Source organism: Branchiostoma lanceolatum, chromosome 2, assembly GCF_035083965.1.
Source record: "Branchiostoma lanceolatum isolate klBraLanc5 chromosome 2, klBraLanc5.hap2, whole genome shotgun sequence".
Classification (NCBI taxonomy): domain Eukaryota; kingdom Metazoa; phylum Chordata; class Leptocardii; order Amphioxiformes; family Branchiostomatidae; genus Branchiostoma; species Branchiostoma lanceolatum.
Genome location: NC_089723.1, coordinates 5,122,997 through 5,149,109, shown reverse-complemented (window position 1 = coordinate 5,149,109; position 26,113 = coordinate 5,122,997). Strand labels below are relative to the sequence as shown.

Genomic DNA, 26,113 nt, shown 5'->3' with positions numbered 1-26,113 from the left:
GGATGGGACGTTAAATGAAGGTCCCGTGTTTGAAGAGAGCACTCTTTGAGCACGTTAAAGAACCCACCGCACTAATCGAGAAGAATAGGAGTCCATAGGAGTTTGTTTGTTTGTTTGTGCCTTTATTTATTCTCGAAACATACTCTAATCGGCCCTCAGGGCCGCTTTTCATAGAGGTCGAGATGAGGAGTGTCAAGGGGTCAACATAACAATAAATAGATAACTAAATGTTTGGTCAAACAAGGTGAATCGAAATTATATCAATAATACAAAGAATATATAAATAGTGAAAACACAAAAATAACAAATGATAATTCGTCGAGTCATTAATCGATAAGTCGATAATCGTTCATAAGGGTCAGTTACTGAGTCCTTTAAAGGTTGCAATGGAAGTTGCTGCCCTAGCGGCCTGCGGTAAGGAGTTCCATATCAGCGAACCGGAGTAGGCTAGGGACCTCCTGTAGACCTCTCTCAATGGCATCGGTACCACAAGGAGGTCTGAAGCACTGAGTCTAGTGCTCCTGGTAGCTCTGTCCCTGCAGTAGGTGAACATCCGGCGCATGTAGGACGGTAACCGGTTGTTCAGGGCCTTGTGTACCAGTAGGGCTTTGTGGTGCTTAAGTGTTGACTTAACATCTTTCCCTCCCAGACGTGCGTGGACTTCTGCCGATGGAGTAAGGTACGGGGCACGTAGGATCAACTTGCCGGCTCGGTTTTGCGGAGTGTGAGTGGATCAGATAAATCTGTCCGGATTTGCAGCTTGTAATGTTCATTGCAAACCTGGTGTGTTACGCCATGAGGCGGTTTACTGGATATGCAATGCAAGCTACTTATTCCCACATATTATTATGTAATATGTTTTGTTTGTGCCCATGATTCATTTCCAATACCTGTTCGGTAACACAGATTCTAAAAGTAAACCAATTCGTTTGTGTGTTCCAAAAACTTCGGGGCATCCCGGGAAATGCCATTAATAACATGACCGGAGTAGACAAATATAAATGCGCGAGGATTACGGCACCTCCCCTCCCCTACAGGCGCGACTGTCTCCCAAACCGCCCCGTTGCTGCCTAGGTAACTGATTTATCTGCAGATCGCCGGCTGAGGCAGGCTGATAGATATCCAATACACTTGCCGAGGACCGTTATCAAATCCCCGCCTTCTCTCTCGTGCCAAATACAATCAGCAGCCGAGGAACGACCCGAATGGAGGTTGCGAAGGCGGAATTCAAAAACGATACTCGTCCAAAGATACCAAAATAGTAGACGTCCAAAGACACCCCTACATTAGCAACCAAGACGTAGAGCAAGGGATGCCCGTCCCAAGAAATAAGAAAGGAGACTTCCAGAAACACCCCTACATGAGCAACCAAGACGTAGAGCAAGCGATGCTCGTCTCAAGAAATAAAAAAAGTAGACTTCCAGAAACACCCCTACATTAGCAACCAAGACGTAGACCAAGCGATACTCTTCCAAAGAAATAAAAAAGGAGACTACCAGAAACACCCCAACATTAGCAACCAAGACGTAGCGCAAGCAAGTCTCGTCCCAAGAAATAAAAAAGAAGACTTCCAGAAACACCCCTACATTAGCAACCAAGACGTAGAGCAAGCGATACTCGTCCCAAGAAATAAAAAAGGTAGACTTCCAGAAACACCCCTACATTAGCAACCAAGACGTAGAGCAAGCGATGCTCGTCCCAAGAAATAAAAAAAGTAAATTTCAGAAACACCCCTACATTAGCAACCAAGACGTAAAGTAAGCGATGCTCGTCTCAAGAAATAAAAAAGTAGACACCAGAAACACCCCTACATTAGCAACCAAGACGTAGAGCAAGCGGTACTCGTCCCAAGAAATGAAAAAGGAGACTTCCAGAAACACCCCTACATTAGCAACCGAGATGTAGAGCAAGCGATACTCGTCCGAAGAAATAAAAAAAGGAGACCTCCAGAGACACCCCTACATGAGCAACCATGACGTAGAGCAAGCAAGTCTCGTCCCATGAAATAAAAAAGGAGACTTCCAGAAACACCCCTATATTAGCAACCAAGACGTAGAGCAAGCGATGCTTGTCCCAAGATATAAAAAAGGAGACTTCCAGAAAGACCCCTACATGAGCAACCAAGACGTAGAGCAAGCGATGCTCGTCCCAAGAAATAAAAAAAAGACTTCCAGAAAGACCCCTACATTAGCAACCAAGACGTAGAGCAAGCGATGCTCGTCCGAAGAAATAAAAAAGGAGACTTCCAGAAACACCCCTACATTAGCAACCAAGACGTAGACCAAGCGATACTCGTCCGAAGAAATAAAAAAAGGAGACCTCCAGAGACACCCCTTCATGAGCAACCATGACGTAGAGCAAGCAAGTCTCGTCCCATGAAATAAAAAAGGAGACTTCCAGAAACACCCCTATATTAGCAACCAAGACGTAGAGCAAGCGATGCTTGTTCCAAGATATAAAAAAGGAGACTTCCAGAAAGACCCCTACATGAGCAACCAAGACGTAGAGCAAGCGATGCTCGTCCCAAGAAATAAAAAAAAGACTTCCAGAAACACTCCTACATTAGCAACCGAGACGTAGAGGAAGCGATACTCGTCCCAAGAAATAAGAAAAGGAGACTTCCAAAAACACCCTACATTAACAACCAAGACGTAGAGCAAGCGATGCTCGTCCCAAAAAATAAAAAAAGGAGACTTTCAGAAACACCCCTACATTAGCAACCAAGACGTAGAGCAATCGACGTTCGCCCCAAGTAATAAAAAAAGGAGACTTCCAGAAACACCCCTACATTAGCAACCAAGACGTAGAGCAAGCAATGCCCGTCCCAAGAAATAAAATAGTAGACTTCCAGACACACCCCTACATTATCAACCAAGACGTAGAGCAAGCAAGTCTCGTCCCAAGAAATCAAAAAGTAGATTCCAGAAACACCCCTATATTAGCAGCCAAGACGTAGAGAAAGCGATGCTTGTCACAAGAAATAAAAAAAGTAGACTTCCAGAAACACCCCTAAATTAGCAACCAAGACGTAAAGCAAGCAAGTCTCGACCCAAGAAATCAAAAAGTAGATTCCAGAAACACCCCTACATTAACAACCAAGACGTAGAGCAAGCGATGCTTGTCACAAGAAATAAAAAAAGTAGACTCCAGAAACACCCCTACATTAGCAACCAAGACGTAGAGCAAGCGTTGCTTGTCTCAAGAAATAAAAAAGTAGACTTCCAGAAACACCCCTACATTAGCAACCAAGACGTAGAGCAAGCGATGCTCGTCCCAAGAAATAAAAAAAGTTGACATCCAGAAACACCCCTACATTAACAACCAAGACGTAGAGCAATCGATACTCGTCCCAAGAAATAAAAAAAGGAGACTTCCAGAAACACCCCGACATTAGCAGCCAAGACGTAGAGCAAGCGATGCTCGTCCCAAGAAATAAGAAAAGGAGACTTCCAGAAACACCCTACATTAACAACCAAGACGTAGTGCAAGCGATGCTCGTCCCAAGAAATAAGAAAAGGAGACTTCCAGAAACACCCTACATTAACAACCAAGACGTAGTGCAAGCGATGCTCGTCCCAAGAAATTAAAAAAAAGACTTCCAGACACACCCCTACATTAACAACCAAGACGTAGAGCAAGCGATGCTTGTCCCAAGAAATCGAAAAAGGTAGACTTCCAGAAACACCCGTACATTAGCAATCAAGACGTAGAGCAAGCGATGTTCGTCCCAAGAAATAAAAAGGAGACTTCCAGAAACACCCCTACATTAGCAACCAAGACGTAGAGCACCTTGTGATCTCGGGTAGGGAAAAAAGCGGGTCCCGTCTCGGGATGAGCGTTTGTTCGGGCAGCGCTGGCGTTAATCAGGGCCATGATTAGACCGGGGTCCTGCCGGAGTGGCCAGCAGGGAACGGCGAACACACCTGTAGACTCACAAGGAGGCTCTCCGCCAGCAGACTTCATAGTCGTGCCAGCTGCAGGCGTGGAGGGAAGATGCGATGAATGAACATAGATGGGGGCCCAAATGGAAAGGGTTTGGCACGGCTTGGCGCGCTGTACATCAGAGTTGTGGCGTCGAGTGGAAGAGTCGACAGGCTAGCGGAGACGAGATTGAGAGGTCACGAGTTCGATTCCTGGCCATCCTGGCTAGACGGCGTGTCCTTGGGAATGGCACTTTATAGGACTTTCTTTACTCCACTCAGGTGTAGAAATGGGTACCAGCTGATTTCCGTCGGGAGGTAATAAAAGGTGGTGGAAGAAGAGGTATGGTCTCCACCTTCCTACACCGTGCTCTAGGCACAGTGAACGACAAGCCACTGCCTCAAAAAGGCTATGGCACTACCTTTACCTACCTATGTTTTTTTTACATTCCTCAGAGTCTAGCGAAGATACGATGAAAGAACATAAATGAGGGCGAGGGTTTTCACGGCTTGATGGATTGTTCCTCAGAGCTTTAAAGTAACACACCAGGTTTGTACTGAACAGTACAAGCTGCATATCCGGACAGATTTATCTGATCCACTCACACCGGGATGGACTCCTACTCATTTCTTTTATAAGTGTAGTGGGATCTTTATAAGATGTTTTAAGACGGGACTTTGTAAGATATATCAGAAGACCGGTGTCAAAATTGAGCAGAAGAGAGAAGTGCGTCTATATGATATGAATCACAAGTGTAGTATTACCTCTGACAACCAACAAGTTGGGGTGGACAGATGTTTGGTAGAAAAATGTAATGGCAAAAAATCAATGCCAACACCATACACTAATATGTAATCTACACAATATAACATCTGAATTGTATAGATTGTCTTACCTGTTAGTGTGTGGTGTTGGCAGACGTTTTTATTTTCCTTAAGGAAAAAACAAAATCACGCAACTCGTCTTCCCAACAACGCAGCAGACATTTATAGAAATATCAACACCTTTTAAGAAAAAACAGACCTCGAGATCATCATACTCGCTTAAGATCAGTCTATAATCGTCGCAAACTTTCGGCAAGGTTGAAGCTTCACAGACATAACAGCCGTCCTTGGTTAGAATAGACCCGCGAGGTCTCTATGGGGTTTAACGCAACAAGGGCCAAGGCGACTCTGATGTTGGGCTTTGCGAGAGTCTGCATGAGAATCGATCATGGAAGCCGGGATGTGTCATTCTACCTTTCAGTAACTCATCGCTGCGTCCACATCGAGCGGGCTCCGGGGATCGTTCGTTTGTATTTTTGCAGGGTTCTTGGTGGCAAATGTGATAGTTATTGGCACATCGGCAACCAAATCCGTAGTATGTTTTTGTGCAGTCCTCCGCTTGACTCGCATAATGAATCTCCCCCCTGTTACGTTCTGTTGCAGTCCTCCGTTTGACTCGCATTATGAATCTCCCCCTGTTACGTTCTGTTGCAGTCCTCCCTTTGATTAGCATAATAAATCTCCCCCAGTTACGTTCTGTTGTAGTCTTCCATTTGACTCGCATACTGAATCTCCCCCTGTTACGTTCTGTTTCAGGCATCCCTTTGACTCGCATAATGAAACTCCCTCTGTTACGTTCTGTTGCAGTCCTTCGTTTGACATGCATAATGAACCTCCCCCTGTGAAATCCGCTCTCCGGTAGAGGACCTTCTCCGCCTGCCCCAACGCGGCGCTCGACAAGCGTGCACACTCACTCAGCTAGGCAGCTTTACCCCGCTCCAAGTTTTTACGGGACGGCAGAAAACACATTATGGGCCCGGAGAACTCTCTTGAGTCACGCACAAGGACGCACCGTGCATGTGGATTAGTCCCGCCCTCCCTCCGTATCTCCCCCCTAATGCCGATCTATTTAGACATGCTTGGGCGTTAATGCCTATACCCCCGGCACACGTCAGTTTCGCTTTAGCTGCACCTGAGGTAGCTGGGTTCGGTTTATAACGGAAATATTGCGAGCCTTTCGTACAAGTTCGCCTACGCCCCCTGGCCCGGCTTTATAAATGTGGTTGTCCGTCTTTGGTTTTCGTCAGAGTAGGAACAAAAATGCTCTGCTGTGAAAGGGAACATCTGATTGAAGCTGACAACATCGACTGTTATTTGTATGTACAAATTGTACATGCATATTCAAAACCCAATAATGTCATTTTGGAAGGTTTCAACGGGGGAAATTATCATCTTTGTTCCTATTTTCCCAGTAGAAGATGAGTTATTTGAACTAGTCATTTATTTCTTGATAATTTCTCATTAATTTTCTAATTTTTTCAGGGGTTAGATACTTTTAGCTTACGGTTTGCATAAAAGCGATTCACTCACACCCCTTTCCCCACTAGAGGCTGCGACCACTGAGCGACTGCTGAGCGACCAAAGATTTGACAGATCTTTCAACGAATTTCACGGATAAAGAAGTATTTATTTTTACATTTTGTGTGTTTCGTTGTCTTCTAAATCATACATCTTGAACTCATGTTATAATTATGAAATCAAGGGTAACACAATTCCAATTCTGGTCGCTATACGGTCGCTCAGCGATTGCCGTGTAGTAGAAAGAGTGCCGTAAGCCCCCCTCTCACTGAACCCTCGGCACGCTGGCGGCGTCGCTGCGGCTGATCGAATTGACAAAGCACTCAACGAATTTCATCGACAAAAAAAAAACGAATCTTTTTAAGCTTTGTGTATTTTGTTGTCTTCTTGGTCATACTTGTACGTTTTGAATAATATTCCCATTATAAAGTCAAGGGTAACACAAATCCAGTTTAGGACGCAGCAATGCCGCCAGCGTGCCGCGGGCCGGGCTTTACGTTATTATTTCGTTGAGAAACTACATACACAGTTCTGAGTGATCCCCGCAAAACCTAAAAGCTCCCGTGAAATGCTGCGTCGGTGACTAATAAAGGCGCGAGTTGGCGCTTGTCTGCGCACGGCACGTATCCAAACTTTATCACACCCAGACCCCTCGCCTCCTGGCGCCGTTACATCCCCATCCTACTAGGGCGGAGACCTCGCTGCAATCGCGCTGCGACCTAAAATTTGACAGAGCACTCAACGAATCTTATAGATAAAAAGCTCTTTTATAAAACACTTTCTGTGTTTTGTTGTCTTTCCAGTCATACTTTTACATTTTGCTTGATACTTCAATTATGAAATAAAGGGTTACACAGATATCTAGTTTTAGGTCGCAGCGAGAGCGCAGCGCCGTTATACCTCCATTCCGCTAGGGAGGAGACCTCGCTGCAATAGCGCTGCGACGTAAAATTTTACAGAGCACTCAACGAATTTCATAGATAAAAAAAACGATGTTTTTTGTCCACTTTCTGTGTTTTGTTTTCTTCTCAGTCATACTTTTACATATTGCATGATATCTCCATTATGAAATCAAGGGTTACACAGATCAAATCGAGGTCGCAGCGAGAGCGCAGCGCGATCGCCGTCCAGGGGAATGGCGCCGTTACAAGGATGTGGCGCGCAAGGGATACCGGGGCATCCGGCTAATTTGAAGGTCAGCTTTTCAGCACAAAGACGAACCCGACTTTGACGGTTGGAGGGGAATTCGGGCGGACATTTGCGGGAATGAGCTCGGTGTCGTGACCTTCATAAACAAATGCGCCCCTTCCAGGCGGCAAAGGGAAATCTATTTTGTGTTTCTCGTATTTCAGTTGTCCACCAAATTCAATACATTCTGTTTAATTACCTTCGCCAAGAAGGTTATGTTTTCGGTGTGCCTTTTGTGTGTGTGTGTGTGTGTGTGTGTGTGTGTGTGTGTGTGTGTGTGTGTGTGTGTGTGTGTGTGTGTGTGTGTGTGTGTGTGGATAGTGTTCAGCACCAAGGACAGGTTATGTGTATGTGTGAACAGTAGGGGTGGGTACCGGTACATAGAATTCAGGTCCGGTCCAGGTCCAGAGGGTCAGGTCCAGGTCCGGACCTGTACCTGTACCTGATTAAAGTAGCGTTGCAGTACATCATATTTTGGAGAGCGAGACACACGTAAAAGTCTCCAAACGTCATGTCTGGAACGATATAATTTCTTAGGTTCTTTCGTCGTCTGTTTACTCATCCTTTTAGTGTCTCTAGATATGATTCACAGCTAAAGTCTTCGAAAACAACTCGTTAAATCTGCTGTTTTGTATTTTCTTAGAACAGTTATGTGGCCGCCTGCTGGTGCCTGGTACTATGAATTTTCTAATCGGTCCATAGGCCGGTCCACTGATTTTTTACGGACCGGTTTTTTTGGACCGGTCCATTAAGAAATACCGGTTTTGTACCGGTACACGGTACCGGTACCCACCCCTAGTGAACAGTATAAGTCGAGTAGCTGTGTATGGATCCTAATTATATACGGTAGGTGGGCAGGGGTCGGGAAACGAAGGTCAAGTTCGACAATGGGCCTCCTAGATTGGTATAATCTGATTTAATAAAGTATCAACCACAAAGAGCATCCTTACTCAAGCACCATAGTCTTGCTTTTAATGCTCAAAAATGGCTGGAAAACGTTGACATCAAAAAGAAAACAGGGGTGTTTTTTCTGGAGAAACGCAGTTCATTTATTATGATTCATCCTGAGCAGAATGCCGCAGGGAACCGATTTTCCGTCTGAGCATTAGTGCAAGCGACAGATGTCACATCCGGGACCTAACCTAGGTATCAAAGTGATGTACTCTGGGAGTCTGGGACTCATCTGATGGCAGAACGTTATTGTGACCTGCCAATCATGCAAAACTCCCTCCGGTGTCCCTGGAAAAACTGAAGTGGCGATTCCATTTGCTGAGCTCTGAGGGCGGACTGGGTTCGTTCTCCCGCTTTTCCGATACTGGAAGGGGGCACAGTGGGGTAAAATCATGGGCGTTTGCAGTATGGAAAGACGTTAAAATAACGGGAAATTTAAGCGAGTTTGGGGGAAAGTAAGAAGGAAATTTTGAACAAGGCATAGGAGTTAGTTAAATGAAATGAAACCAACTTTGTGCCTTTTGTCTTAATATTGGAAGTAAAATCTATTATTAGGTGTTATTCCTAAAATTTATGAAATATTGCCAAAGTAATCTACTTTAGCCACTATTTTCTAAAGAGAAAAATAAGACATGCATACGAAAAAATCTTTACTGACACAACAAAAGTGCAACGACTGTCGTAAGGTCTACTAATTCTATGCACAGATACATACAAACAAATGGATCAACATACGTACAAGTATATGAATATATCAACATGTCGAGTTTAACGTACCGTTTACACTACTGATTCTCATAGATACACGACAGTCGTGGCTAACCAAACATCTTCGTGAGTGTCTTCAGGAGAATTTAGGCAGCGTCACACAGCGATGTGGTCACGGTTTACAACCAGCGAGCTATCCAAAGACATTACCTCATATCTATATCGAGGATTATCATTATGAAATATACTTCATGTACACATATGTGTGCCCTCTAAGGAAGGGTCCGAATGATAAATGAGTAATTCTAAGTATCTAAGCTCTCCAAGACTGTCCTTCTTAGATACAGTAGGTTTTCCGTTCAGGGCAGGGACTAGTCAGTGAACTTTCCATTGGATCACATAGAAAAAACATAAAAAGCAATCACTTCAAAACAATTTTACCTTTCTTTAGAATCTGAAATCTTTACTCTTACTGCAAAGCTGCATTTGTCATATTTTGGGGTACAAAAAGTGGGAGGTCAACTCCGGCATTTTAAAGAGCTACAGCCAGAGAATTGAAATGACACCAGGATTTCACCCCCTGTCCCAATGGGTCAGTCCAGAAACTGATTTAGGGGTCAATTTCTGGGCAAAGGATTGCAAAAGCAAAAAAAAAAAAAAAACTGGTCAGATTAGAAAAAAGGAAGACCAAATTATTCTGCTCTCCATCAAAACTCAACCTATCTGAATAAAATTTGAGCTCAAGGAAGAAAATTCTTTTTAAAAAGTAGACAAAAATTTTATTTTGGGTATACACATTTGGCTCTACTGCGCAACTCAATTACCGGCCTTTCCTCTTCACATGGCCTCCACCAGGCCTTCCTACGGGGGTGCGAATCGTAGGATTCGGCAAAAGGGGGAATAATTGGCCAGGAGAGTCAGTCCACGGGAAGGTTAACATTCCCCCCTCCGACCGTCCAATGAAGCCCTTTGGTGGCCAAACCCCCCTGGCAAATATTCTCCCTTTAGCCAGAGTACTTAGTCTGGTAGAGACTACACTTCACCGGCGATTCAATGATGCGACGCATTCATTTTTCTACCGATCCCAGCCTTTATCCACTTCGGGCATCATTGTCAACCTCCCCTTTAACACGCGCCCCTGTCCGACCCAGAAACTAATGAAGTCATCCTGATGTCTATCGGGAAGTTCGTTACCCCGCTGTGTAATGGGGCGGTAAAGCATCTCTGTTGGAGAGAGCAATTTGGCGGAGTCCGGGGCACTTGATTTGACAGCGGGTCGGCACATCACTCTGCTCGGCAGCAGTAGCACAAAGACAAGCCATGGCTCAAGCTTTTTAGGGACCGTTCAAAATTCTACAACTTTTCTAAAGATTGTGTAGAAATAAACTTTTCTCCAACTCCAAAATATTGGACTCATCGGAATTTGGACTGAATCTTCAACTACTAGTATCTGATCCAAACACTTTGGACACGTGACTCAATGCACGTGTGACGTCAGCAATAGGTCAAAGGTTGTTGGGAGTCGATATCGAACACCAGCCCACCCCGTTCCGGATTTTCTCAAGATGTATTCTCAATTGTGAATAGCCGATCCGATCATATTTTATCATAAAACTGAAATGAATATCGTGATGTGGAAGGTAGGACTCTAGGAGGAAAAAATTATGTGAACACGCTATGCAAGGAAAATCATCTTATGATATTTTTAAAATTCATCATTTTTTTATCCATCAACAAGATGTTATTGATAGCACTATAGCGTAAGCAAACAGTCATCGTTGTAAATCTGGTATGAAAGTTGTCCTGTGAACAAACAAGCAGTCTAAGAAATATAGCTTTTCTTGTACTTCAAGTCGTAACAACATGCCAAAGTTGGTGTAATTTCTCTTACTAATGAAGACCATAATGACCACTTGATCTGTGAAAATGCAGTCACTATTTCTCCTTCAGATCTCAAACGATCTCCGAAAGAATCGATCTTGAAAACGCGTTCTGCCGGAAAAGCATAGCTTGGATGCCGGACCCACCGCGCTAGACTATAAGTTAGTATAACCCCTTCGGTAAGGAGAGCCACATGCCCCGCTACCAAAGTTTGCACCCTGCCTGCAAAATCCATGGTGTGTCTCAGGGCTTTACTCAGGGGGACCTGTTGTATAGTTTTTATCTCTATGAAAAATGGAGATATTGCTTTGTGTGTGTCTATGTTTGTGTGTGTGTGTGTGTGTGTGTGTGTGTGTGTGTGTGTGTGTGTGTGTGTGTGTGTGTGTGTGTGTGTGTGTGTTTGTGTTTGTGTTTCTGGTTTTGTAGTCAGCATAACTCAAGAACCTCTGGATGGATCACAATTATATTTAGTATGAGGGTAGGTGTTGTTAAGACAAAGGTGAAGATTAATTTTGGGCCCCGTGGTATGTGACCTTTGTACTGCAGCAGAACTTCCGTTTTTTGTACCTTTTGACCTGGACGTGCCATGGTCTTATCTTTGGGATCATTTTGGCCTAAGAGCAGAGGAGCTGGCCTGTGTAGGCCCTGGAAACAGTCTGACATCCAGGCTAGGAGATGGCCTGTGTGGGCCCTGGAAACAGTCTGACATCCAGGCTAGGAGCTGGCCTGTGTAGGCCCTGGAAACAGTCTGGCATCCAGGCTAGGAGCTGGCCTGTGTAGGCCCTGGAAACAGTCTGGCATCCAGGCTAGGAGCTGGCCTGTGTAGGCCCTGGAAACAGTCTGGCATCCAGGCTAGGAGCTGGCCTGTGTAGGCCCTGGAAACAGTCTGGCATCCAGGCTATAACTAGGAGCTGGCCTGTGTAGGCCCTGGAAACAGTCTGGCATCCTGGCTAAAAAGTGAAACGTCAATAACTTTGCTTTCTTCATGCTCAGACCGCACCTTCACTTTATTATCAGTAGCGTCCCGCGTATGTATGTCAGGCGAACGTCTCATATGCTGACACTTAATCTGATTTACCCATATCTCGTAAACAACCCTGGGAAGACAGTACCGAAGGCCTGGCTGAAAAGACTAGATCTTTTTTGTTTAACGGGAAGACAATTCTCGTGCTTGCTGTGTGATTTGACTGCCGCAATGGATCCGGTACTTTCTGGACTTTGGTGGTACCACCGGCACTATCACCAAACCTTATCGGTAAGGTGTCTGTCTACTTCAGTTAACTGCAATCATCTACGTGCATGACAACGTGGATATAGCAGCTAAACACATTGGGGCGACTACACTCAGTTGATTTATCTTACACGGGCACTTGGTGTGATCAAAATGATAACCAGTGATTAGCGATGTTTTTGTTATGACAAAGAGCTCGGGATGAAAGTCAATGGTTGTCTGTACGTTGGTTAGCAAACTAGCAGAGAACCTCGCCAAAAATAGTTACTCAAGCAACTGGATAAAAATTTGAAACAGTCGTTCCAGACAGCATCCACTATCTTTCGTCAGTGGCTAAGGAAAGATCAGGGAAACCAGGTTTTATACCAAAACTCTGAATAGATATGTTAATGAGGTTAAGACAATTTAGTATTTAATTGGACACTAAGTCAAGACAAGGTTATGCTACTAACAAAGAGCCAGTAGCTTTTTTCTTGTCTTGTAACAATTTCATTTTTGTCAAATCGATTGAATATCGCACAGATAGTGTCGATGTCAGGTCTGCATCCATGATATGGACAACAATGTCACGATGCTTCACCGTATTGATATTGAGATAGTCTGGACGATGAAAACTATATCTACGCTTACAAAGCAACATTTTGTAAATGCATTAGGTTAGCGTGGTTTCAATTCGCGATAGGGAGAAAATGGAGTGTTCGCCGTAGTTTCAAGTTCGCGTTTGAGACAATAGTATAGAAGGAGGTAGGAGGGCAACAAAAATTCGGTTTGGTTTGAAGTTTGCGGCGAAGAACTTACCGCGAAAACCGCGAACATAAAAGCAACGCCAACATTTCTGCATTTACAGTACTTTGATTCTAGAGGTTGACAATTGCAGGGAGTGTCTAGCAACTTCATTAACGCAATATCTGTCTCAAATACGACATATGATATGCAAAGGAGTTCTCCACAGTTCCTAACTACCTGGCACTTTCGCAAATCACTGTCGCTAATTTGGCGGGCGGCTTTTACAATTTCTGGCTGCGCCCTGGGCAGGTTAATTACAGTTATCGGGCCTGGAGACAGCCTCCAGAATTGACAACAACACGCGAGAGTAATGTAGACAACACGGGGTGTCCAGTAGACACACTAGGATGGGGTGTTCCGTTTAATGCTTCGGTCCCAATTGGAAAAAGGGGCCCTGCCGGGTAGTCCACGGGCTGTGTTTTGGCACTTTTAGGTGCGACCCCTACGTGGCCCCGTGGGACACCTTGTGGCTGCCAGGCTTTTTTTGAGGGGGCGGCCTGGTCCCACGCTGAGTTTAATTCGGACTTAAATTCAACGCGGGACCCTGTAAGAAATAGACGCCGCGTGAACTAATCGTGTAAGCCCCGGAAGCCGGTGCCAGGCAGTCCACCGGGACAAAGTTTTGGCTTCGGGTTCCGGCCGGGACTACACCCCCGACGGCCACCGGTGTAATTGGGTCTGAAGCCTATCACATGTATATTGGAGGAGATACCCAACTGCCAACAGGTAGCAGCCTCACAGTTGAGCTCCTGGTTCCAATTAGTTGGGAACTGGAAGACCTGATTCAATCCTGGGCGGGATATCTCGGTTGGGGCTGCACCCGTCTTTTGGAAGGGAAGTAAAACGGGGGTCCCGTGTTCGAGGAGGTGCCTTGAGCACGTTATAGGGAAGGGCTAGCAACTCATCCCTCTGAAAATATACCCTGCTACTGAAACAGCACGGAAACTTGCTGCCCGGCTATGTGCAATCAGGCACTACAAGGGGTGGCTGAGCCCTACTGCCGCAGGGAAGCATACACGGACGTCATAGGGAGGCTTGCCTCGCCTATGGGGATGATGTGTTTGGAAGTAAAGTCATTACAGTTTGATATTGGATAAAAGACAACCATGGCAACAGTGGACCGGAGATAAAAACTGCCGCAGCGCACGGACAGCAATTTGGATTCTTTTGATGAGAATAATGAGATATTCAATTGGATTTAGCGGCGACAAAATGATTTTTCAAATGAAAATAAGAAAGTTGTTTCTCAGTCACTGTGATTAGGGTTGTTGAGTTAGGATCTGAAGGTTCTGGGTTCGAATCATTGGCAGGCCCCAGTGATTTGCCCTTGGTAAAGGCACTTTTAAGTGCCTTAAAAACATCCTTTTAAGTGCCTTAAAAACACCCTTTTAAGTGCCTTAAAAACACCCTTTTAAGTGCCTTAAAAACACCCTTTTAAGTGCCTTAAAAACACCCATTTCCTCACTTGACATGAGTACATAGCTTCGGTTAGGGACGTCCTCATTGATGGAACGTAAAGCTGGAGGACCCTAAGCTTGTTTGAGGAGAGTCACTCATCCAAACCCGTCTAAGTACCCACTACAACTATCGAAAAGAGTAAGGGTCCTTCCCGGTATGAGTGGATCTAGTTCTTGGTTGACATATTGAAAATGTTATAGTCACCTGTTCTATCAACCCATACACAATACGGTAAATCTATAAAAAAAAGACGAAATGAAATGATAGTTTGGTCTCATCGGAACAGTAGCGTGTATACTAACAGCGCCGTACGGGACACCTTACAACCACAGTGCAGCATGATATTGTGGTGACCAGGTCTCACCAAATATGGGGGGAAGGCACATATGGGATGGGTTAGGGCACAGTCCCTGTGATAATAAACCTCTGACAATGTGGGCCAGAGCCAGTCTATAGTTCATCTCTGTTGTGTGCGACCATCTCTCTCGAAGCCTCGTTATGCGCATATAACAATTGATGGCAGCGGTGGGCAATATACCGTGTTGCACCAACGCAACGTACACCGTGAAAATTACAGCGGTAAAGTCACCTAGAACAACACGTAAAACACTAAGAATGATGGCAATTTTACTAGCAACTTTCTCTTTTACTTTTACATGAGGGTGCATCACAAAACGGATAAGTATGGTTAATGTACGACTATGGGATGAGATTGGACAAATCCAAGTGGGCTCCGGAAGCGTAAGTGTCGCTCTTCAGGGTCAAATAAAGGACACTTCGCTGAGACGAATGTGGCGTAATTTTCCTCACTTATCTTTAGAGATAAGTAGGTTTGACAGCGGGAATAAATTCGCTATCAGCGCGTTCGCTGGTATCGAAGTAATTTTCATATTTCCACACGAAATGTGGGTGATGCAGATTTGGGGTAATCTGTGAGGTACGGGCAGGCACTGGAGGAAAGGGGGCGTGCATTATCCTTGAAAGAGGTCGTAATCCAAGTCCCTACTGGGATATCCCAAACAGGTCGAGGGCAAATAAACTACCTGTTTTAGGCGTTTTTAGTCTATCCCAAACAGATCGAGGGCAAAATAACCTGTTTTGGATATGTTTGTATTCTATCCCAAACATATCTAGGGCAAAATTACCTGTTTTGGATATGTTTTTATTCTATTCCAAACAGGTCGAGGGCAAAATTACCTGTTTTGGACGTTTTTATTCTATACCAAATAGATCGAGGGCAAAATTACCTGTTTTGGACGTTTTTATTCTATTCCAAACAGATCGAGGGCAAAACTACCTGTTTTGGACGTTTTTATTCTATTTCAAACAGATCGAGGGCAAAATTACCTGTTTTGGACGTTTTTATTCTATTCCAAACAGGTCGAGGGCAAAATTACCTGTTTTGGATAGGTCTGTATTCTATCCCAAACAGATCGAGGGCAAAACTACATGTTCTGGACGTTTTTATTCTATCTCAAACAGGTCGAGAGCAAAATAACCTGTTTTGGATGTGTCTTTATTCTATCCCAAACACACATTTCGACATTTAGGCGAGATGCTGACCTCTATTCCGGTTTAATTCACGATCCTGCCATTTTCGTGGGCAGAGAAGGGTGGGATATCAGCGGCTCCCGTCCGCAACTGCCGGGCCTGACAACACGAAAGGGCGCCAAACGCACGTAAAGGAAAAGAGGAGAGACGCGAAGTTTATTTGGTCATAAGAAAGTTGTACGAGGATTCTGTGAGCTGGGTTCCATTTGTAGAGAAAGGCAATATTTCCTTTATGGGGGCCTGCATGCCCCTTTTACGTAGAGCGTAATAGGCCGTTTTAATTTTACGTAAAGCGTTGCCGACCACTCCAAAATTTAGCGTAGAGCGTAAGGGGGGCTTTCTGAATTTAGCGTAGAGCGTAGGGAGGCTTTCTGAATTTAGCGTATTACGTAGCCGGCCCTCCGAGTTTAGCGTAGAGCGTTGTCGGGACCACCCCCCCCCCCATGCAGGCCCTCCTTTATGGGTTGAACACTCGGCTTCATGCAAGAAGGACTTTGGAAAGGGAATTTTAGAGTGTAGGAAGCCTCATCAAAGTGTGATGTTTGTCCTTGATAGATTGAGCAATAAACAGTCTTTTTACCCCCTCTCTAAATACATCACGTTTTACACCACTGTTAATTACTTACTTTCACGGTGGTCTTATTTCTATGTAGTACAAGAAAGTAGGTCTTCGAGGTGTCTTACATGTGCGGTTGAAACACTTCTGTAGTAAAGTAGGCATACAAGGGAGACGTATTCGCAGTGTCATACATTCGCGGTGGAAGGGTCACCTGAATTTCGCAAATTTCCTTCCCCTTTTGTGATGGTCCACATGAAAAGAAATACCGAAAATTGGAAGTTAGTTTGTGTGGTAACATAGAGTGTACTTGTAGAAGTGACACTAGTTGGGTAGCCATGAGCGTAGTTGTAGGATTCGAAGTGAATTTTGGCCCATCTTGTTTTTATATCGCACCCTCCCATTAGATTTGGAGTCGGCAGTAGACGTTATCCACTCACTCACTCACTCACTCACTCACTCACTCACTCACTCACTCACTCACTCACTCACTCACTCACTCACTCACTCACTCAACCTGTTGTACGTTGATGTTATCTATAGAATTTCAATTCTGTGACCATACTAAGTGACGCACTATTTTCTTCAGATCGCGGAGACCTACTCCTTCCTGCCACGTGAGGCGGTGACGCGGTTCCTGATGTCGTGCCGCGAGTGCCAGAAGCGCATGCACATCACAAGCCCCGCCCACGAGGATCACGTGACCACCTCCAAGCCTGCGCAGATCGACTTCAACCTGCCAATCATGGACCAGGTGCTTCATGGGAAGGGCGAACGGAGCCAAGAGCAGGTAAGACCTTGGAAAGAGGATTTAGAAAGAAAGAAACAAGACGAACAAGTACAGTAAATATAGTTTAGATGGTTAAATGTTCGCGGTTTTCTCGGTGAACTCTTCAGCGCGAATTCAAAACCACCGCGACACTTTTTTGCCCACCTATGACTGCAGCCCTGCTATTGTTTCAAACGCAAACTTAAAACCATTTACTGCATTCACAGTAATAGTTATGCCTTCAAGTATCAGAATTTACACATCAACCCAGAATATGTTTTTCCCAAGGACTATCGTAGAGTGGAACTCGTTGCCACCAAGTACTATACGAGGTAGCTTTAAACAACTCTTACAGCATTTGCGCAATGGTTAGGTGTGACGGGTCGTTCAGTGTAATACATGTGTAATACATTTAAGTACAACACAGGTTATATTGCCTTTTCTGATACCTGAATTCTAATAATATTCTGTATACGAGTACTTAGTACCTTTACCCTACAGCCTACAGAAATATCTAGGTGCACCACCGCACCCATAGTCAAAAAACATTCGGATTATGCAAATGTCTATCTATGTTTGGTCATGTACATCATGTACGAAACTTCTGCTGCAGTAACAAGGTCACATACTAGGGGGCCCAAAATCGGCCTTGACCTTTGCCTTTCCAACAGCTACCCACATACTAAATATCATCGTAATCCATGCAGAGATTCTTCAGCTAGACAGACAGACAGACAGACACAGACACGCCCACAGCAATATAATTAGGTGCACTGCCGGGTTCTGCATTCGACGACATTTGCAAAGCTAGAAGGAGCCCGTGCAATTGCATGCCTCGTCAAATCGCGCTAGATTGTAGCCTGGGTGCCATCCTAATTCCTACCGGGGCTCCTACACTCGCTACCCTCAAAAAAATTAATTTTTTTTAGGGTAGCGAGTGTAGGAGCCCCGGTAGAAATTAGGATGGCACCCAGGCTAGCTAGATTGTACTCTCGCGGGAACTGGAAATGGGTCTATTTTGGGTGCACAAAGGTGCAGATGCACCCAGTATTTCCATCCCCGGCTCTGTAGATGATCGATACCCCACACGTGTCCGCCTTCGTGCCGAATTGACTATTAATCGTGCCGAGTTCCCGGCGAGGCAAAGGGGTCGTCCGGGGATTTCGCCGTGATTGAGTCTAATTTGGGATAATCTCATGACTGACTACACACACATCAGCCCGCGCCGCATGGGGCTAAACACACGCCGCCGCCTGCCACACGGGAACACTACACTTAGCAGACTGCCCCCAGCACGTAATGTGCATACACGGGACTCAGGGCGATCAGTGAATTGTTATCTCTATGAAAAATGGAGATATTGTTTTGGGTGTGTCTGTCTGTTTGTCTGTTTGTTTGTCTGTCTGTGTTTCCGGACTACTCTAGTCAGCATAACTCAAGAGCCTCTTGATGGATTATGATGATATTTGGTATGTGAGCGGGTGTTGTGAAGCCGAAATTCAAGGTCGATTTTGGGCCCCCTGGTATGTGACCTTGGTACTGCAGCAGAACTTCAATTTTTGTATCTTTTGACCTGGACGTGCTGTGGTCTTGATTTTTGGGTGGCAGATAGCTTGTGATGTAATAAAGAAGTGGTGTTGGGCCCCCTAGCAGCTTCCTCTGGAACTGCAGGGGCGTTTTTTGTTTTTATGTCAAAGTCAACTGTCAGCACAATAACTAGACACCTTTTAATCCTCGACCAGCATTGAAGTTCACAGTTATGATGTGTTACTGTTAATGCGGAATTGATTGTTTTTAAAGAACAAATTTCATTTTGTATTAATAAACTTTCACCACAATATAGTGTCCGTACAGGTATATATTTTCCCCTCCAACGGTTCAGAACTAGTGTATTTCGATGTTTTCGCGGCGACCGTTTCACCGCGAACATAAAACCACTGCGAACATTTTTGTCAATACTGTAGCAGTATGTGACTATAGCGCTGCCGCAAACTTAACAACACTCCATTTTCCCCTAGGCTTAGCGTATCAGCCAGGTAACGTTACAGGGGTTGTTGTAGTTACAATAGAATTCTCCACGGTTTCTTTTGGATGTTTCGTCAACGTTGTGTCAAAATTCCATCCAGGCGTTGCATACGTTAACATTTGGAAACTATAGACGGGATATAACCATGTAAACGCGAACACGACCTTATACGTCAAAGCGCTCTCTACACTTTAATAGTGCTGTTGCATAGGTGGCCTCCGCTACATCATATAGGGACGATGTTGTACGTTCTTAGCTCAGTATATGCCTGTGACCTGAATCGTTGGTAATCATGCCATCCCATACATATGGATGCGGCGATATAATCGGGCTATACGAACACGAAGACACATCATATAGTTCGACAGTAGCGTCGTGATGAAATAACACGAGTTGTCGGCGTGGCCCTCAAATTAACCAAGCTTGCATATTCCTGACGGCATCGTCATCATGATAGTAACTGTAATAGCACATTCAAATCGCGCCGTCTGCGATGCGTAAATGGTTCGTAGGAACTGTCTCTTAAAAAGATTTCAAAGCCAGAGGGGCCCTATAGGAAATGCTATCACCGCCATGCAACACGGCATACATTTGGGCATGGTATAGCCACAGTTTAAAGGAACCCCAAGCAATATTAGAGCCCAAAAATCGGATTTTGAAAGTCACTTTATTTAGTCATTTCTATACATGATTAGTTCAAACAACACTATCACAATGTATAGCGACGACCTTCGTGCAAAAATCCGGCGTCGTTGTGATGTGAGAACTTACTGAAAATCGTCGCCAGTGTTTTTGTAGGCTCGCGAAACTAAGGGTGGATCATCATACGGCACAATTTGCGTGGTTTTAAAATTCTAAAAGTATGCCAGTTATTACGCAAATGTGTTAAACAGTGTTAGTAAATGTCACTACCATAGACATTTCAGCATTTTTTTCTTTCCATTTTTTGGCCCTAATATTACTTTAGTTGCCTTTAAGACTATGTTTTTGGTTCGTTTTCTCCTATCTAATAATAATTCAGTCAAACATGTACTAGTGACCTGCTGGCCAATGTGACCACTTTTTGGTGGTCCCTTAGATAATTTTTCCCATTAAGAATCCTGTCAATAGTGACCACCTGTCCACATGCATTGACCAGATTTCATTGGGCCCCTGAGTGGTCTTCTTGGGCAGTGATGACATCCTCTGAACGTTAACGTTTCTGCACTTACCCAACACATCCGCAAGGTAGCGCTATCAGATATCCCTGTTTTCTTCACAGTATCCAAGTTCAAGGGCTGACGTCGTTGCCGAAAGAGTTGCAAAGTGTGAGGCTCAACATGGGAATTCTAGTGAATACTTAACATCCTTGAAAATCTTTCTTCCAAAGGCGATGGAATCCATACTCATGCAAGCATTTGAAAACCAGTACAGTCGATTCTGTTCTTGAAAGCTGAGAAACAACAACAACAATGAGGACATTACGGAAAATCTACAATGAGAAGGATGCTCATCAAAAGGCATAATATGTCAGGTGTGGAAGAAAAGTTGTCTGAGTTTCGTTGTCACAAGTCAGTTTATATTAGTTTAAGGTCCGTATTGTGAGCAGGCTAGAGAAATCGCTGTTTGTTCTCCAATGTACCGTGACATTTTTACTAAAGGAAACATATGGGACAGTTAGAAATTATTCCAAACATCCTATCGAAAGATGACCCTCATTTTTCCGCTTGGACTATTCGATTTTGCCAACCTAGCAGTTTGTCATCACACGCTTCTGCACGCTTGTCATTAATTACGTTCATACAAAAATAGACAATTTAGTCAAATATCATGCTTTAAACCCGCCTTCGGGTCTTTACGCCTGGACGCATGTAATTACTTAAATAGGCCAGCTCAGAATTACTTCTTTGAACATGGAGAAATGGACGTAAATGCCCTAATTTTGCGAGCTAAGCCGGTCGTCTTGTATAGGAGGGGGTCAGTGCACGCGTACAGACACACAACTAGGACACGTTGTGACATTTGTGTCTGTTGGAACAGTGATTTATGCAAAGTTACATGACGGATGCTCGATCCCCTGGCTTCTGCCCTCCTACCACATAAGTCTTGGACGGGTTTAGTACGTCTACACGGGCATGTATTTGTGTGTGTGCTTGGCTGGCTAAATGAAAGACATTAAAACAAAGAGGGAGGGAATAGATTTTCGAAGGTACAACCATCGACCATTATTAGTAAATCACTAGCTTCCGTTCCAGACTCCCACTGGAAGGACGTGTTTTAAAAGATAATTTTCTCATCACATTTATTTCTTATTGCGTTCTTTGGTTGGCGTACTGATTACGTTTCATCATATAAGAACACGCAAGTGATCAGAAAACAGCCAAAAAATTGCATGTCCCGAACAAAAGATATGAAAAACAGGAGGTTCTGCTGCAGTACCAAGGTCACATATCAGGGGCCGAAAATTGACCTTGACCTTTGTCTTCCCAAGACCTGCCCACATACCAAATATCATCATCATCCATCCAGAGGTTCTAGAGTTATACTAACAGGCACACACACACACACACACACGCGCGCGCGCGCGCACACACACACACACAACAATACCTCCATTTTTCACGGAGGTAAAAAAAAAACATAAAAAAACGGGGAGGTCTTCGCAGGTGGATAGTCAAACACATGAAAAGGGACTTCATCTATATCAGAAAAAGAACTGACTAGACAAGCCCATAGCGGGTGGGCGGACAGGACTAAACCAAATCATCACGTGGCACGTCTCAACGTCCTACGGGTTTGCTTGTTAAGTTGGTCGGCACGTTTGCCTTTGATTTGTTGCGACAATACGTCAGCAAAGGTTTCTGTAAGTTAACACCTATAGCCACCCACTTAGACAAGATGTCTGGGTCATTTCCTGGTGTAAGGACGAAAACAGGTACATTGTATATGACTCGTATATATAATTGTACGTGGGTTAATTCACGTGCGGACGTGTAAGACACCGACTATTTTGCAAAATATTAGCCTGCAATGTGTTTCAATGCAGATCATTTTTTCGCGTATCAGATAAACTATATTAAATTCGGTAATATATAGTTTCATTAAGATATCATTTTTTTCCCGTTGAGGAGGCCGTCTTCGTCTTCTTGAAGATTCTTTAGCCTTTAACTTTAGTATAAAACTAAATTAATATGTTCAACAGAATGGAACACATAATATTCTCTTTGGGACGAGCTGTGGTAATGATTTTGTAGTTTTAAACGCCATCGTATTCATAAGTTCTTGGGCGCCCAATCCAGCTCGTAGACATCTCTCCTTTTCAACCCTCCCCGTCCTTTCTGAACCTGTCTTGGTGGATCGCCATCATCATTCTCCATCTCACTTCAGGGCTCGAAATACTGGGTGCATAATCACTTTTGTGCAACCAACATTGGAGGTGTGCGAAAAAGTTTTGACTGTGGGTGCACAAAAATACTAGTGTAGGGTTACGTACGTTATGGTACTATTGTACCCTAGTATACAGCATATTCTTAACATTCAAGTATCCAAAAAATAATAAAACCTCTGTTTTATCACTTGTACAGAACTTTTAAGTTAGCTGAGGAATTTCAGATGCAAGCTCTGCATGAAAGCAGTAAGGTTTGTTGTTTTCCTGACATTCTACAAATGTTGTGCACCCAATATTTTTCTGTGCACCTAAATTTTTACGTTATAGGTGCATCAGTGTACCTATTCTAAAAAAACGAATTTCAAGCCCTGACAGTAGCTGGATCTATGTTGTGCACCCAACATTTTTCTGTGCACCTTACTTCTACGTTGGGTGCACCACCTATACCCCCCAAAAATGAATTTCGAGCCCTGACAGTAGCTAGCTGTATGACTTGTATCCAGAGCTGAAGTCACCCGCTGCACAAATCCCGGCTCACGAGAATAGATCGCCTGGCCTAATTGTGTCATGTCAACAGCCTCACGATGAATGCAGCGATGTCGCGACCGTTTGGGGGAAATGTCGGTCTAGGCAGGCTTCTTATAAGATGAATGAATAGCTTATTTACGTCAAACCTGGCAGACTTGCGGCTAAAATACGTTTCACTTACGTTCAGATCCTTGCAGTGCTTAGTGGCACACAGGGCAGCAAGTTTCCTTGTTGTCTCATTTGTAGGGTAGATTTTTACCGAGAGGGGTTGCTATAGCCTCTACCAATCGTAGAAATTGGCCCAATAGACGGATAACATGCCAGAGAAGTTAGTTCGCTATAGAAGTTACAGTTTGCGATATTGGACCCTCTCTCTGTATCCGACTCCCTTAGCATACTATTCACTCTATTTGGCGAATTTCTACTATTTTACCAGCCATCCACGGGGCCTGGTAGAGGTTAGGGTAGCTAGCATTTTTCATTTTTCATGGAAGCACTTCCTCGAACACGGCACCCCCTTTTTACGTCCCTTCCGAAAGACGGGTGCAGCCCCAACTCAGATGACAATCCCAGGATTGAACCGGGGTCTCCTAGTTACCAACTAATTGTAACCAGGAGCTCAACTGTGAGACTGCTACCAGTTGCGCTACAGGGACAGTAGTTCTGAGAAGTGTAGCTATAACATTTTTATTTTCTATAAATGAATCTTCAGGGTAATTCGTTGGACTGGAAAATATATACCGGTACGAACACTAAATTATGAAAGAAGTTGACCTTAACGTATAAAGTGAATATTTTTCATTAAAAAAACTGGGACCATCTCTTTTTTAAAAAACTGCGTATATTAGATTATATAAAAGAAATTGATGGAGTTTTCTGTGTACCAGGGAGATTGGTGTGCACGGCGCGTATGTAGCGCTTCCAACGCAGTGATGCATTCTGTACTTTGCCTTATCCTGCCGAAGATATACTAGATACCAGCTACTGTATAACAACGACATCTGGCTCAACCTACCGCTCATTACTTACCCATTTAGCCTAAGTCTACAGTCTTCATATCTTTCCCAACACAACAGCAAACGCTTCAAATATCTCATTATAAAATGCTATGGGTGTTTTCCTTGGAGCTTGATGAACGCAAGAAAGTCGGGTCTGATACGAAAGGATTTCCTTGCGCATGGTGTACGGTTTCAAGAAGTAGGACAAATTGCACCCTTGCGTCCGACGGCGGCCATTAGGAGCACAAGCAACCACCTGTTACCCCGCAGCCTCGTTTTGGGGTCGGCACATTCCATTCCCGCTGTAGGGCGGGGGTGACAAATCTTGCGGGCAAGCTATGGGTTTTTCTTTTCATTTCAACACGGACTAAATTTGTATTGTAATTCATGAAGTTTTGCTACATAAATCTACTTGACAATGACAGCAGAAGAGCTTGTTTTATTATTTTGTCCACGCACACGCGTTTGAGATAATGTATGAGGAGGTTTCTGTCTGCTAGAAGGACCAGGGGTGATCCGTTGTTGGTGTAGGGGTGTGGAGACGGTTTCTCACGCAGCGCGCTGTACTGAAACAGGCATCGCACTGTCAACAACCTTCTGTCGAATTTGTGGATCACCAAAGGGTCCACGAATTCTAAAATCGTCAGAGAATCAAGCGCATTTTTCGCCTGAAAATCTACCCTTATCTATTACATTGACCTGCGAACTTCGGCCGATCCCTGAAAATCGCGCAGTGTTAGAGAGGACACCAGCCGTATTCCGGTCGCGAAAATGTCTTTTTGAGCTCGCAGACTCGCCAAGCAAGCTATTTTCTTGCTGTGTGACGCTGGATTAACAGTTGTGTATCTAAGGCGAGTTTTGTTGGTAAATTGTGTACCCTGTAAGTGTAACAAAATGCCGAGTGTCCTCGTTGTTTTTGTAACGGACGGGTTGAGGTGGTGTACCCTCAAGATAGGCCAGCAAAATAATCACGGATGGCCAGTCTTACTCTGTAAACTTGTAAAAGATTGTCTGACTGTCCAACAATAGTGCTAAGGTTAAACGCCAAAGGTGGCGATATATTGCAATGGGGTTTTCATGATTGTTTTGAATAATTGGATTGAAGTGACTATGATAGTAACATCTGTGCACAAATAAAACATACATAGGACTGCCAACTAATCTCCAAGCAGATGTACGAAGGTAAAATCGCAAAGTTTGCCAAGCTACCGGCTCCGTGAAGCAACAGAAATGCCTGTTGCTCTGTGCATGCGGAGTCGGAAATTTGATAAACGTTACGATTTTACATTTCTACATCTGCCTGGAGATTAACAACCAACCACAAGTTGCAAGACACATTGAGGTGCATTTGCTCATTCATAATACACGGGGCAAGACAATGGGTCTATATCTATTCTAACCTATAGAACGACTGCTCCTGAATAGTTTCAAAGGCCATGGACTTCCATAAGCTGGTCGTCTACCGCAAATGAAACACCATGTTGTAACGTCTTCAAATAGCCAATTCTAAATATTACAAGAAGTACAGACTCTCTCACAATAATGAATGAGTGACCTTTATTGAACACATGTACACACTGGGTTCAGTACAGGTCACAACAAAAAACGTCACAGTTTACAAATACATATATACAATGACAAGCTAGCACTAGTCTAATAATTACATGAATTTCGGCTTCTTCTCGCTTCTTAGTAATGGTGTAAATATGGGTACAGATGTGCTTTACATTCAAGGTTTGCTAAAGATAATGATTCGAAGAATTTTTGCCTAAGGGAGATGGAACTAAGTCTTTTGAGATATTGACAACTCGAGTAGAAATATCGATATGTGAATACAACAGTCCTGTTGCAC

The 26,113-nt window shown here is 44.1% G+C and overlaps 1 protein-coding gene across 3 annotated transcripts in view; it reads left to right on the top strand.

Annotated features, from left to right (window-relative positions):
* The window catches only part of LOC136427228 (nucleolar protein 4-like), a 75,395-nt gene that overhangs the window by 18,021 nt on the left and 31,261 nt on the right, over positions 1–26,113 (top strand). For all 3 annotated transcript variants that reach the window (XM_066416010.1, XM_066416009.1, XM_066416011.1), the window contains exon 3: positions 17,163–17,363. In XM_066416010.1, coding sequence (XP_066272107.1) covers positions 17,163–17,363 — 201 coding nt within the window. The remainder of the gene's footprint in view (positions 1–17,162; positions 17,364–26,113) is intronic.